Source organism: Stigmatopora nigra, chromosome 3 (assembly GCF_051989575.1).
Source record: "Stigmatopora nigra isolate UIUO_SnigA chromosome 3, RoL_Snig_1.1, whole genome shotgun sequence".
Lineage (NCBI taxonomy): Eukaryota > Metazoa > Chordata > Actinopteri > Syngnathiformes > Syngnathidae > Stigmatopora > Stigmatopora nigra.
Genome location: NC_135510.1, coordinates 19,578,273 through 19,592,806, shown reverse-complemented (window position 1 = coordinate 19,592,806; position 14,534 = coordinate 19,578,273). Strand labels below are relative to the sequence as shown.

Here is a 14,534-nt window from a genome sequence, read left to right as displayed (position 1 = left end):
GGCGGGCTGGCGGGCAGGCGGCGGCGTCGACGGCGTGGAATCGGGGACGAGTGGGCCTTGCACCGACCGGGCCGTGACACAGACGTATGTTGGAGCTAATTAGATCACGATAATAGCTTTAGGGCCCCAGTGATCAATGCCTGCCTGCCGGCCGGCCCTCTTTTCTCTCTGCCTCAACTTTAGGCACGTGCGCACATAAACGTGTGTTTGCATTCAGAAAGGGGCTAGCTTCATGCGTTTTCAATGTTTTTGTTTTGTTTTTGTTTGCTAACGCATGTGTGGAGTTAGCATGTTCACCCGGGCTTGCGTGGGTTTTCTCTGGGAACTCAAACAGCCCCAAACCGCTCATGCTAAGCTAATTAATCCGTCTAAATTGCCCCTAGTGGTTGTCCTTTGTCTCGCGCCTTGCTATTGGCTAGCCACCGAGTCAAAGTGTACTCCTCCCTGTCCCTGTCGTTAGCTTTTATCGACTCCGGCACCCCCATGTTTCCAAAAAAATGAACGAGTAAATAAAGTGTGCCCTAAGCCTAGCCTAGCGTTAATTTCTTGATTAAAACGCCACTTGAAAGCACGTTGAAAAGTCGAGCACCCTGTTAGCGTGTGTACCTAATGAAGCGTCCCGGGCATCCATTTTAATTACGGCGACCGATTGGTCGTCGTTAGCCGTGGCTTTGGAACTTTTCGCTCGACGCCGTTAGCCGTCGCTAATTAGCGCTGCCCTTTTTTTTTTCAAGGGTGCGTAAGTCGGTTTTCTTTGACCGACGCCGTTAAAGACTTTGTATATTTGTTATTAAAAGCCAAGGCTAGGTGGGCTTGGTGGGCCCGCCGGTTATGTAGGTCATGTAGCGGCGCCGTGCGACTATTGGACGTGGGCTTAGCTCGCTGTTTGTGGACTATTAAGCCATTGTGCCGACTCAGCGCTCCTTTTTCACACGGCTGTGCCACGGAATGGGAGGGGCCGAGCGAGGAGGAGGTAAGGGGGGGGCGGTTTGGGGATCACCTCACACACACACACACACACAGACTGAAAACACTCCCGCACCATTTCACACGTCTTTGTACATGAACCTGTTGGCGTTTCCCTGGCTCGCCGCGTTCTGGAAGTAAACTCCCCGACCTGAGGCGGCGACCCGCTCAGCCCCAAAACATCGGCGCCGCGTCTACTGTCCATTAAAACCAGTTTGGCTTCAGTTGAAGTCCAATTCTGATTGATTTTTCAAAATTCTGATTTTTTTTGGTTTTGGTTGGCACGTCTGCCTCACTGTTTTGAGAACCAGGGCTCAATTCCCGGTGGCTTCTGATATTACATGTGTCAAAGTGGAGGCCCGGGGGCCAAATGAGGCCTGCCACATCATTTAGTGCGGCCCAAGTCAATGATGAGTGCCGACTTTCTGTTTCTGCTTTTAATCCAGTTATTTTAATCCATTTATTTAAAAAAAAATCTAAATATTATATCTAAAATGGTCCGGCCCATCTGAGATGAAGTTGATGTTAACGCAACCAACCCGAGTGTGACACCCTTGCGCTAGCCTTTACAAATCCTTCCCCGGGCCTGTGTGGGTTTTCTCCGGGTACTCCGTTCCCTCCCCCAAACTTCAAATCCAACAATACCACAAAAAAGACACGCTTATTAGCACTTTTATAACGACTGGTTCAACCGAATAATCGACGACGTCAAAAATAAAAAATGGCGGACGCTGTCAAGCGTGCGAAAGTTTTCCCAGCGCCCGAGAATAATCGAACGTATTAGCGGCAAGCGTGAAGGAGACGGCACGAGGCCAACCAGCCAGCCAGTCGGTGTTGGGGTGTAAAAAGCGCACCCGCGTGACAATATCCTCTCGGTCGGGTTTTTGCGCGTGAAAGGCGGCCAGCCAGCCAGCCAGTGAGAGATAAAGCCCCCGTCTTCCCCCCGGGAGGGCGCACCTGCTCCCGTGGCAAAGACTCGCCCACTTACAAATAGAAGAGAGAGAGAGAGAGAGAGACAGAGAGAAAAAAGGAAAGGCACGTGCGCGTACGTGGTGGAGCGTTAGCGCACCCCAAGCACAGCACCCCCAGCACAGCACCCCCAGCGCACCCCCTTCACCCGGCCCTCGCCCCCGAGTCGCAAATGAGCCCAGATGGTGATTGATTTTTCAAGTGTTGACATCCCTGCTTGAGAAATGCACACACACACACACATCACACACACACACACACACACTTTTTTTTGTGTCAGGCAAAAATCACAGCATCCAAAAGTTTGAACTTGACATCCATTCTCCACTCAAATAATTGATACCATTTCCGATACTACGTGAAAAATGATTAAATATCAGTGATTCTTGATAAAATACAATACTGCGAAGTATAGACACAAAGTGACCAAAAAATGAGCAGAAAATGCAGCAAAACACACTGATTTTAACCTGAAAATGACTAGGAAGTGACCTGGAAATGCCATAAAACAGAATCATTGCCCTAAAATCATAAAGAAATGGGGAACCCTAAATCACAAACTGGTGTCAAAGTGGCGGCCCGGGGGCCAAATCTGGGCCACCGGATCATTTTGTGCGGCCCGGGAAAGTCAATGAGTGTCGACATTCTGTTTTAGGATTAAATTCAAATGAAGAGTAGAGATGTATATTATATTTCCTGATTTTCCTCCTTTTAAATCAATAATTGGCCAAAACGCAGACACCCCGATTGCGTCGTATCCAGTCAAACTCTACTGTGGAACATGCTAACCTCTCCTGACATGCTAATGGCTCTCCGTACGTGCTAACCACTCTCTCGTTGATATTGTCACGACGTAGCGAGCAAAGTGGACGGCTCGGCGTGTAAAATAAATGTGGTGGTTGCGCTGGCGTTGCACTCCAACAAAGCTCAATGAGGCGGCGCAAAAGAGGAGGAGGCGGTGACAAATGAAGATAAAAGACAAGATGGCCACCCGTCCCCCGGTTTTAGCTCCGCCCCCTCCCGGGGCCACGTTAAAGCGTCCAGGCATTCGGCCATTACGTGGCATTAACCTCATTACAAAACACTCTTTGGCCACCGGCGGATCAAATTGATTTACAGCTGCCATTTTGTCGCGCCGCTCGCGATCGATGCGAAAGACGCCGCCGCCACCGCCACCGCTTTCCTCCTCCCCGCCCGCTCGTCCTTAACGGCTTTTTAATCGGCGGACGGCGACGTCTGCAGGGGGGGCCGGCGCCGTACCCAGACCCATCCCTTTCCGTCAATGGCGACCGCTACTTTTTTTTCCGTCTGTCGTTAGTCCACGGTTAATTGTGGATCATTTCCTGTCCATGTCAATGTCATTTCCTGCACATTTTCAATTGCCTTTGGGTCACTTTTGTTGTACAAAATAAGGCGGCGGGCCAGATTTGGCCCCCGGGCCGCCGCTTTGACACCGGTGGAGTAAACGTAACGCGTCGCGCACCTGCGTACGTTGTTACGTAAGCGTCTGGACGCGTCTAAGACAGACGGGCGGACCGAAAGAGGATCGGGATAACGAGATTAAGGGATGGGAATTACGAGGCCATATACGTTAGAGCTTTCGCGAGACGACGGCTCGCCGACCCGACCCGGTGCGACCCCGGCGGAGGCCCTGCCCCCTCCCCCACCCACTCACCTCTCAGGGGGGGAAGGGGAAAGGTGCGACGAGGTGGCGTGACCTTGACTTACCCTGATTAAGACGGGGTCGGCGTTAGATCCTCGGGCGCGAGTCGGCCAATCCTGTCGTGGAAAAAGACAAGAAGAAGAAACATTTTAATTCAAATGGATGATAATATGATGTATTTTAAGCTAAAATAGAAACTTTGGCAAAAGAAAATAATGTGAATTTCAGTTGAAAAGAATTGCACATCCATAAAATGACATTTAAAGCATCGTTCATTAAAATAATCCTCACTAAAATATAATTATCTCATAAAAATAATGACAGTAAAGGTGGAATATGAATTAATTTAAAAAAACGTTTTTATTACTTTTGGGGTTATCTAAAAACAAATGAACAGGAATTTATTAATAATTTCCTGTATTGTTTTTATTTTGTGATTAAATTTTTAAATACTATTTTCCATGTATTTGATGTCTTTTTAATAACAGTTTTTCCGAAAATACTTTGAATACAAAAAATCATTAATAAATTCCTGCTCTGTATTTTTTTTAAATTAAATCCATCTCTAATTTTCTTTTTAGAAATGCTCCAATACAATTCTCCATGTATTCCGCCAGTGTTTAATGTCTTTTTCATTTCGTTTTCAGAAAAATACTTGATGCAAAATAATGACTCGGCCGTTATTCAACTCATTTCTTCCAAATAATTCTTCTTGCCTACAAAATGCGCACGTCGTCAACTTCTAGCATCAATCATCATCATCGTTTAAAGAAAAAAAAAAGACTAGCAGCCTTTTATTTCTGTTTCTTGGTCACATGACCTCCCCAACAACTCTTCACATTGTACACGGAGCATCCATTAAACAACATTTTGACACTTTCCGACCCCCCCTCTGCCTCCTTTTTTAACGACCCCCATCCTCATTTAATCATATTTCGCTGCTGACTCGGAGAAAAACGTTCGCCTTCGCCGTGCAAGCCGAGAATCTTCCGGAAGCTTTGCGACCTGAGAAGTGGCGTGATGTGATGACATCACTCTGAGCCCCTCCCCTCCTCCCCCCTTCACGCCTCTCTCACCCCTGTGCACGCACGCACGCACGCTGGGATAAGTCAAAGGGAAATTGATGCCCGTGTTTGGTGGGACCACCTGTTCGTCCTGGATACCAGTCTCCGGGCCCACTAAGGGTTAATGTTTTGGTGGGAGTGGGCCAACATTGTCAGTGTGTCTGTGTGTGTGTGTGTATACGTGTGTGTGTGTGTGTGTGCCCGTCTAAAGTGGGCCCCAGGAGTGGCAGACTGGCACAGGAAGGAGGAGGAAGGAGGGTTGGCGGGGCACAACCTGCTGATTGAGCCCCCCAACCCCGCCCCGCCCACCACCACCACCACTGCCATTAAACCACAGCTAGCCAAATACACACATTTACGAAGCTACCAACCGATGATGGCAACCGTCAAACCGGTGCACTTACATATACGCCAGCGTCGCCGCTAATTATTCAGATAGTCCATTAAGCGTCGATGATTTCTGGTATGAGTGGAAATGGTGTTATTTGCTGTATAAAGATGGTAGAGGAAGCTGATTGGTTGAGGAGTAGTGAGCTAGCATAACAAGGTGAAATCAATGTGTAATTAGAAAGACAAGTACTAAAAAAAATAAAGGCAAACAATGATAATGCCCAGCAAAAAGAGCCACAGGGTGCTGGTGGTCATCTTGTAATTTTCCCTAAATCACGGGTGTCAAAGTGGCAGCCCAGGGGCCAAATCTGGCCCGCCAAAACATTTTGTGCGGCCCGAGAAAGTCAATCATGAGTGCCGACTTTCTGTTTTTAGGATCAAATTCAAATGAAGAGTAGAGATTTATATTACATTTCCTGATTTTCCCCTTTGGAAATCAATCATTGTCATTTTTTTATCATTTTTTCTGTGTTTTGTTCAAAAATCACTATGGAAAATCTAAAAATATATTAAAATAATCTAAAATAAACATTGTTTTAGGTCGATAAAAAACTGAATATTCCAGGCTTTTAATCCAGTTCTTTTAATCCATTTATAAAAAAAACTAATCTAAATATTCTATCTATAATGGTCCGGCCCACCTGAAATCAAACCAACCCAAGTAGTCCGACACCCTTGCCCTAAATGACTAAAAAGTATGCCAAAAAGTAGAGGAATAGCCAAAAGCGCCAAACCGTTCATTGGACAAAAATAACGGGACGCCACCGGGTAGGTATGAGAGCAAAGGGCCAAGCAACGCTTTCTTTTCTACTTGGACGGCGTCCACCGACTTCACGCCAACTTCCTAATCTGGAACCTCGGGGGGTGGGCCGGGTGACCTTTGCGCGCCATCGCGCCGCCTCGCACCTCGCCCGGGGCCAACGGGAAGGAGCGACGCCGCTCGCACCTGCCGCCGTGCGGGGATCTTGGCTCGGGGGGCCGGAAAGCGCCCTTTTCTTAACGGTCACGTCGGGACGCGTTGACGTTTTAAAATCTCAAGGCGGGAGAGGAAGGGCAAAGGTCACCCGGTTTGGGCCACTTTTGAGCAAACGCAGATTTTGAACCCTCCCTAATGGCAACATGGCTGACTTTTTGGTAATAAGTCAGCGCTTCACACTCGATGCTTCATGTTGTCACGACGTACGACAACGGTGTCACACCGTGACATTGATTCAATATTTAGATTTTTTTTTAATAATTGGATAAAAAGAACTGGATTAAAATCCCTGAATATTCTGTTTCTTAAATATCTATAACAATGTTTATTTTATATTTTTTTTAAATAAGATTTTATAAATTGATTTTTAACAAAAAACAGAAAAAAAGATTAAAAAATTACCACCATTAATTTAAAAAGGGAAAAATCAGTACATCTAAAATCTATAGAAATAGAAAGACACCACTCATCATTGACTTTTCCGGGCCGTGCAATGTGATGCGGCGGGCCACATTTGGCCCCCGGGCCGCCACTTTGACACCTGTGACATACAATACAATAACGAGGCTAGGTTAATTCCAATCCATTGGTCGCTTCCTGGTGGTTTTGGGGCATTTCCGGGTACGTTGAAAACCCCCCTCGCCTGAAATAAGCGCACCTGGTCGATTTAAAAAAGGGGGCGGGGTCCCTGTCTCACCCGGGGCTAGTTGTCGGTGAAGGATCTCCTGTCTCTCCTCGTCGTCGGCTGGCCGCGGGCCGACACGTCGCCGACACGGTGACGGATGTCTGAGCGGCAGAGCGGCGGGGGGGACGGCGGGGGGACGGCGGGGGGACGGGGCGCCGGTGACACCCGTCATATTTCAAACAGGAGGTCTGAGCCAGAAATGAAGATTGATGCGCCACAGCCCACGCCCATCCCATACATATATTATCATTTGGGCATCCGACGGGCACAGACGCGTGCACGTGCATCGACGGCGCCCACGTCCACCGCCGCCGCCGCCGCCACGGCACGTGCGCGTTATTAGAGGCGTGTGATCTAATTGCGTTTGATGTGCAAATAAAGAGGGAACGAGTCCATCTCGTGGCGCTGGAGACAGACGTGATGGACGAGCGCATTAGCGGCGGGGACAACATTAGATTTGCTCAAAATTATTGATCTTTTGTTTGCCAGCCAAGTCGCCCATAAATAACAGGCGGGGGCGCCGGAGATGGGACTCATTATCGCCGTGCCAAAAGCCCGACAGACCTCCGTCAAGACCCCTCCCCCGCCCTCCTTTCATTTACGTCGCCACAAAGCGTCTTCGGTGTACGCCCAAACGCCATTTCACCTTTTTTACAGGATGGAATTTGGATGTCAACACACGCATAGTGTACAACAAGGGTGTCAACAAGGGTTGGTTGGTGGGCCGCTTTAATGTCAAGTCGACTTCATGTACGGACCATTTTAGATATTAATATTTAGATTTTTTTAATGAATGGTTTAAAAGCCCTGAATATTCCATTTTTCATAGATCTAAAACAATGTTGATTTGAGCTTTTTTTAAATATATTTTTTGATTTTACAACATGTTTTTTGAACTAAAAAGGCGCCCTGTCTATTTTGCAGAAGACTTTTAAGTGCGCCTTATAGTCATGAAAATACTTAAAACAATTTCTGCTTTTCATAAACTGAAAATGTAGGTCCGCCCTTTTGAAGCGACGTCAACAATGGCTAATAATATGGATGCGCTAAATATTGATGGATGGCCGAGTAACGAGATCTGGAGGTGCGTCCAAACAGCCATGGCCCCGCCCCCACTTCCTGTACTCAACCCCCCCCCCCCCCCCCTCCTCTCCTCTTTCCTCCTTCCTTTCATCTCTATCACTCGGGAGCAATTTAATCTGTTTTTAATCCTTTCCTCTCCTCCTCGCTGCCACTATCAGATTTCTTTAAAATGTTAATCCCACGCCGATAACCCTCTTTTATGACAGACGTTAGAGCGGGCGCAAATATGTCCGTTTTATTTGGCTTTACCTTGTCGGGGTGTGCGCGCGCACGCCATCGTCGGAGGGGGAATCCTTTTATCGCACAATGGCTAATTTATATCCATTACCCGCGTTTTCAATCCTTCTCAGCGCGCCTGTCAGTGGCGTTGGCACGCGAGTGATTAATGTGATCTAATAATAGGGCGCCATTATATTTCCTTTGCTAAAACATGTGGCAACATCCTATCCGTCGCACTTAAATTCATCGGGCCCTTAAAACACGCCGTCCGCTTATTTAGACGCAAAACGACTGGCGGGTTAACGGAAAGTGTTAGCTTAGCGTGGCTAACGGATGTGGGTTTTGGGGAGTTATCTTTTGAGTGACGTCCAAGTGGCTTTCAGGTTTCATTTTGGCTCCATATTGAGCCGACCCAGCTGGAAAAGCCAGCCGCGGTTCTCGGGATATTTGCTGTAATGGGCGGATGCTAATGCTAATGCTAATTTGTGAGCTTTTTCATCAATCTACTGTGTATTTCAAGTTTGAATTTGTATCGCTATCACTTTGAATGATTGGAATTACCAGAGGAAAAGTTTAAAAAGGTTTTTGTTTAGGACTATGGGCTTTATTTGAATTTGCGTTTTTTTTTAACTAGCATTGATTTCCGCAAAAAAAGTTATTTTTCAATATATATATATTTTTTTTCTTGACCAGCACAAATTCAGGCACCAACAACAATAGTACAATAATATAATACCATTTTAGATATAATATTTAGATTTTTTTTCTATAAATGGATTAAAAGAACTGGATTAAAATCCCCAAATATTCAGTTTTTTTTAGATCTCAAACAATTTTTATCTTAGCGTTTTTTGTAGATATTTTTAGATTTTACAAGATGATTTTTGAACTGAAAAACACAGAAAAATGAATTAAAAAATGACAATTATTCATTTAAAAGAGAGAAAATCAGGAAATGTAATGGTCATCTATATCTATCATTTGAATTTGATCCTAAAACAGAAAGTCAGCACTCATCTTTTACTTTCCCGGGCCGCACAAAATGATGTGGCAGGCCAGATTTGGCCCCCGGTCCGCCACTTTGACACCAGTGATATAGCATATTAGCAGGAAAGCACGGCAACGTTTTTGGTGGGAAATCCTCCTCCGGCGCGTTTAATCTACTGGCAGTAGCGGGAGGTCATGTGGCGGAGTTCCCGTCCGCGACGTCTCACTTGCGCTCCTTGTCACATTTTAAACACGCGTGTCGTTGAGGCGCCGCCGCCACCACCGATCCGTGTCAAAAGGTACAAAACGAGAAGATCACAGACGGGCGGGCGGGCGGGTGGATGAATCCTTAAAGGACGTCTCCTCCGACGAGCTGGCGGCGTTTTCAAAGCCGCCGCCGCCGTGTTCCTAATCTGGCGGCCTGTCAATTCGCCGGGTTTCCCGGGAAAAGACCGGGGGGCGGGGCTAGATCTACTACCCCCCAAAACACGTCGAGTGAGTGAGTGAGTCGCGGGAATCAAAGCGGGAATATGAAGCGAGGAGATAAGGAGGGCGGAGGCTTTTGTGACGGGCGCGCACTTTGACCTACGGACGTTATCGCCACAATTACGGGCCAGGGGTCAAACGCCGAGAGCGATTGACGGGAACGATGCCAATTAACCAGGGAACGCGTCGGTCATTTTGTATTTGGTCCGCTCGGGGATGGAATTTGAAGGATTTTAAAGGAAGATTGGCAAATGACAATTAGTTCCGCCAGCTGTTTGGGAGCTTCTCATTCCTTCTCATTCCTTTTCTTTTCTATTCTTTTTTTTTTTTATGGACGGCGGTCACTTCAAAATTAGCATGGATAATAGGGATGTCATATGGCAAAAGTTGTCATTCCCTCACAGAATGAGTTTCGTAGTACTTGAAAAAAGAGGGACATTGGAATTAAAACAACTATTCTGTGGTCCCATCACTTCAAGGATCTACTGGCATCAATGGCAGCCAAAGAGTTAAGATAAATGGTAAATAAATGGAAAATTCCCAGAGCGTGTCATTCTACTCCACAGGTGTCAAAGTGGCGGCCCGGGGGCAAATCTGGTCCGCCGCATCATCTTGTGAGGCCCGGGAAAGTCAATCATGAGTGGCAACTTTCTGTTATAGGATCAAATTTAAGTGAAGAGTAGAGGTTGATATTACATTTCCAGATTTTCCCCCTTTTAAATCAAAAACTGTCATTTTTTTATCATTTTTTTCTGTTTTTAGTTCAAAAATTATTCTGTAAAATCTACACTTACACTTATTACACTTCCCTAAAACCAGTAATTTGGCATCAGCTCATCCAGTAAATATCTGTGATGTCATCATTACGCGCCAACAGTAGTCATATCAATAGCATAGGAGGGGGAATGTGGTCATCTTTTACAGCGTGCGTACAGGTCAGATGTTTGTCACCGCCCACTTCCTGATGTTAGCCGACTAGATCTGTAGCGGAAGCTCATTTAGCGCGTTAGCGATAGCCTTCAAACCTACAATTCCCTTCCGTGTCTTTTGTATCCGCTGCTGTTTCTACTCAGCGACGACGCCCCCCCCCCCCCCTCCAATCATTTCCCTTCCACCTCCTGTACCAGCCCCCCCCCCCGAACAACACAACAAGGCAGAGTCGTTAGGACCCTCTCTTCATTACTTGAAAAAAAAGCAATCATTAGACACCAGAGTATATACGTAATTAGAAAATCACTTCCTTTGCAATGGCGGCTAAGTAGTTTACATACTGTAATTACAGGGACAAAATCAATTTTTAATCATTTCACTGATTGGGCTCATCAGCTCAGTAGGAACATTGTATCCTGCTTGTTGTGCCGCCACCGCCGCCGCAACATCTGGGATAAAACAATTAGCCTTTTGTCGAGTCGGAGGACGCTCGCCGCTCGTCTCCACCGACGACGACCACCGCGACCACCACGGTTTCACCATCCTCGAAGGGAAGGCTTCCTTCCGGTGGAAAGTTTTGTCGGGCGAAATTATCCACAAGTCGATATTCGGTTGCCAAACGGAGATGCTAGTCGTGGCTCTTATGCTACATTTCAATTTTGATGATGGTTATTTGCGCATTGACCTCATTGGTCGCCATTGGTGGAACTGGACCATTTTAGATAGAATATTTAGATTTTTTTTTTTTATAAATGGATTAAAAGCCCTAAATATTCATTTTTTTATAGATCTAAAACAATGTTTATTTGAGATTTTTTTATATGAATTTTTTGATTTTACAACAAGATTTTTTAATTAAAAACACAGACAAAATGGACCCTAACCCTTAAAAAAGCGACAATTATTGATTTAAAAGGGGGAAAATCAGGATATTTTTTGATGAATAGATTAAAAGAACTGGATTAAATATATTTTTATATTTTCCAAAATGATTTTTGAACAAAAAACACGGAAAAATGGAATAAAAAATGACAATCATTGATTTAAAAGGGGGAAAATCAGGAAATATAACATCCATCTATACTCTTCACTTGAATTTGATCCTAAAACAGAAAGTCGCCAATCGTTATTGACTTTCTCGCTCCACACAATTTGATACGGCCTGAAACGAATGGAACGTGGTCGACGGCACCGAAAGTATCCGTGTGTCGTGGTGATGAATCCAAAGGCTATTTAAAGAGGAAGTGGATAAAAACAACATATTGCTCTTTTTAACACCTCTTGTTGTTTTTATCCCGCGTGGTGTTTTCGCTGGAAGCGTTTGGAACGAAGCCCTGCGGAGATGCCACCTTGCCTTCGCTAACGCACAAAGAAAAAATCAAATAATCAAATCAAAAACGGAAAAAAAATCCACTCGGTAAAAACGGACGTATTTAAAGCGGCGCCGCCGAGCACGTGGCCGTAACTTTTATTGACGTGGAAAGGACGGGACGGGAACGCCGTCGGTCGGGGTGGCTCGGAAAGGCGTTCATATTAGCCGCCACCCCCCCAATTCCAATCTGTCATACAAGTGTAAAAGATTGGCATGGCGTGTGCGTGCGCACGCGGCGGCCGGCTAATCAAACGCTTTGTATTCGCCGGCCAAGGCGGACGATCGATGGGCATTAGCTTCCCCTCTCTCGCCGGCTTTCAAACTCAGGAAATCGCATTTGGAGAGGGTCCGGGGCGGAGGGGGGGCCCGGGGAGCGGGGGGTTCGCCCCCGCCGAGGCCGCCAGAAATCGGTTAACGCATCGATCGCCGGCCCGCTATGCAAATCGCATTTTCACCGATCAATGGCGTTCATTAACGGCTTGGTTTTAGCCGTTGGGGGACGGTGGGGGGACGGTGGGGGGACGGTGGGGGGACGGTGGGGGGGACGGCGGGGGGCCCGGCGCCCACCCCGCTTTCCCACAATTCAATTGGACCCCGAGACAGGCGGCGCCGTCTCGCCGTCGACGGCGTCCGGGTGAGTTGGTCACCTCATGGGCCATTTTTGACGGTTTCAAGTCTGCCCTATCCTCCCTTTTTTATGCTTAATTGGAAATATTCCATTATCTATTAGACATATGTACAGGTTACAGTTGTACAGTTAAACTTTTGAACACTACAATATCAAAACAAATACTATGTTTCCGCTTTATCTAAGCAAGTATACTTCAATACACTATCTATACTGGAATTATGTCCAATTGTAATTTTTTTATTATCAATAATATGTTGTAAATTAAGATTAAACTTCAGTTTTAATTTTATTTTACATTGCGGAGTGGATCAGTTGAAAGTTTTTACATGTTTTAGGGCACTGGTGTCAAAGTGGCGGCCAGGGGGCCAATTCTGGCCCGTCAGATCATTTTGTGCGGCCCGGGAAAGTCAATCATGAGTGCCGACTTTCTTTTTTAGGATCAAATTCAAATGAGGAGTATAGACGTACATTATATTTCCTGATTTTCCCTCTTTTAAATCAATCATTGTAATTTTTATCCATTTTATCAGTTTTTAGTTCAATTTTTTTTGTAAAATCTAAAAATATGTGAAACCTTTTTTTAGATCTATGAAAAATGGAATATTCAGGGATTTTAATCCAGTTATTTTAATCCATTTACGAAAAAAATCTAAATATTCTATCTAAAATGGTTCCATGTAAAATCAAGTCGACGTTAAAGCGCCCCGCGAACCAACCCGAGTCCGACACCCTTGTTTTAGGGTGTTAACATACCATAAAACAACCTGTGACTTTAAACGTAAAAAAAAAACCTGATTATAATCTGGTACGTCGACTGTTAGCAAAAATAATGGCCCATCAAAATCATTATTTTTGTCAGCCCATTTGCTTTAAATGGCCACGAAGAAGAAAAAAAAACGTTACATGACATGGCTAGGAGAAGAAGAAAAAAATCATGTAAAATGGCGCTAATCGGACTAACGTCGAAGCGGTGCGATTCGGGGAATAATATCCATTTTATCGAAATAATTATTGCTCCCAAAATGCTCTTTAGCGCTTTCGCTTTGAAGCCGGCGAGCGTACGAGCGAGCGTTTTGGATGCGGGGCGTCGGGGGGCCCTTGGAGCTTTACGGATGGGGCGGAGGAGGAGACCGGGGGGGTGGGGGTTTGGGGGGGTTCCGGGGCGGCAACGGGGGAGGGGGTCGGGTTGGGTGCGCTTTGGCTTTGGCGGGTGGGCCTTGCTCATTTGGAGAGCTTTAGCAATTATACAATTAGTCAGGAATGTAGGCCAGTGGACCCCCGGATAACAAGTTCCCTCCTTTGCTCTCCGGTTAGCTTCTCTAAACAGGAAGTCAATCCATTTACAGCACCGGTGTCAAAGTGGCGGCCCGGGGGCCAAATCTGGCCCGCCAGATCATTTTGTGCGGCCCGGGAAAGTCAAAAATGAGTGCCAACTTTCTGTTTTAGGATCAAATTCAAATTAAGAGTATAGATATTTCTTAAAAGTCCTGATTTCTTCCTTTTAAATTAATAAATGTCATTTTTAATCAATTTTTTTCTGTGTTTTTCGTTCAAAAATTATTTTGTAAAATCTAACATATATTTAAAAAAATCTAAAATAAACATTGTTTTAGATCTATAAAAAACGGATTATTCAGGGCTTTTAATACAGTTCTTTTAATCCAATTTATAAAAAAAAAATCTAAATATGGTGAAACGTGAACCCGGGTCTGACACCCTTGCTCTAGAAGCAATAGTATAACATTTCACCTCAAATAGCTGAAAAATATGTAGAAATTGGACACACAGATCAATGAAAATGTATGTATTGGCCCCATTGAAGTAGCGTAGCATTAGCAAAGTATCAATACACGACGTTTCTGAATGTGTCAGGCTTCTTAAAATAGCCAAAGTGTCCATATATTTTCTCTCTGTCTCTCTGTCTCTGCGACTTTTTGTCCTGTGAAGCATCTCCGGCCCCAGTTAGCGACTCGGCGGGTATAAATAAGACGTGATTGGCATCCCGGCGGAAGTCTCTTGCCGTCTTCTTGTGACAACCTTCATTTGCGGGACAAGTGTCACACTTGGCAGGAGTTAACCACCCTCATTATTTATATATTTTCATTCTTTCTCT

At 45.5% G+C, this 14,534-nt stretch overlaps 1 protein-coding gene across 3 annotated transcripts in view; it reads right to left on the bottom strand.

Moving 5' to 3' along the window:
• The window catches only part of znf536 (zinc finger protein 536), a 111,308-nt gene that overhangs the window by 76,398 nt on the left and 20,376 nt on the right, over positions 1-14,534 (bottom strand). For all 3 annotated transcript variants that reach the window (XM_077712625.1, XM_077712624.1, XM_077712623.1), the window contains exon 3: positions 3,664-3,714. Coding sequence is in view for 1 of the 3 variants with exons in the window: in XM_077712623.1 (XP_077568749.1) it covers positions 3,664-3,714 (51 nt within the window). In the remaining 2 variants the exon portion in view is untranslated. The remainder of the gene's footprint in view (positions 1-3,663; positions 3,715-14,534) is intronic.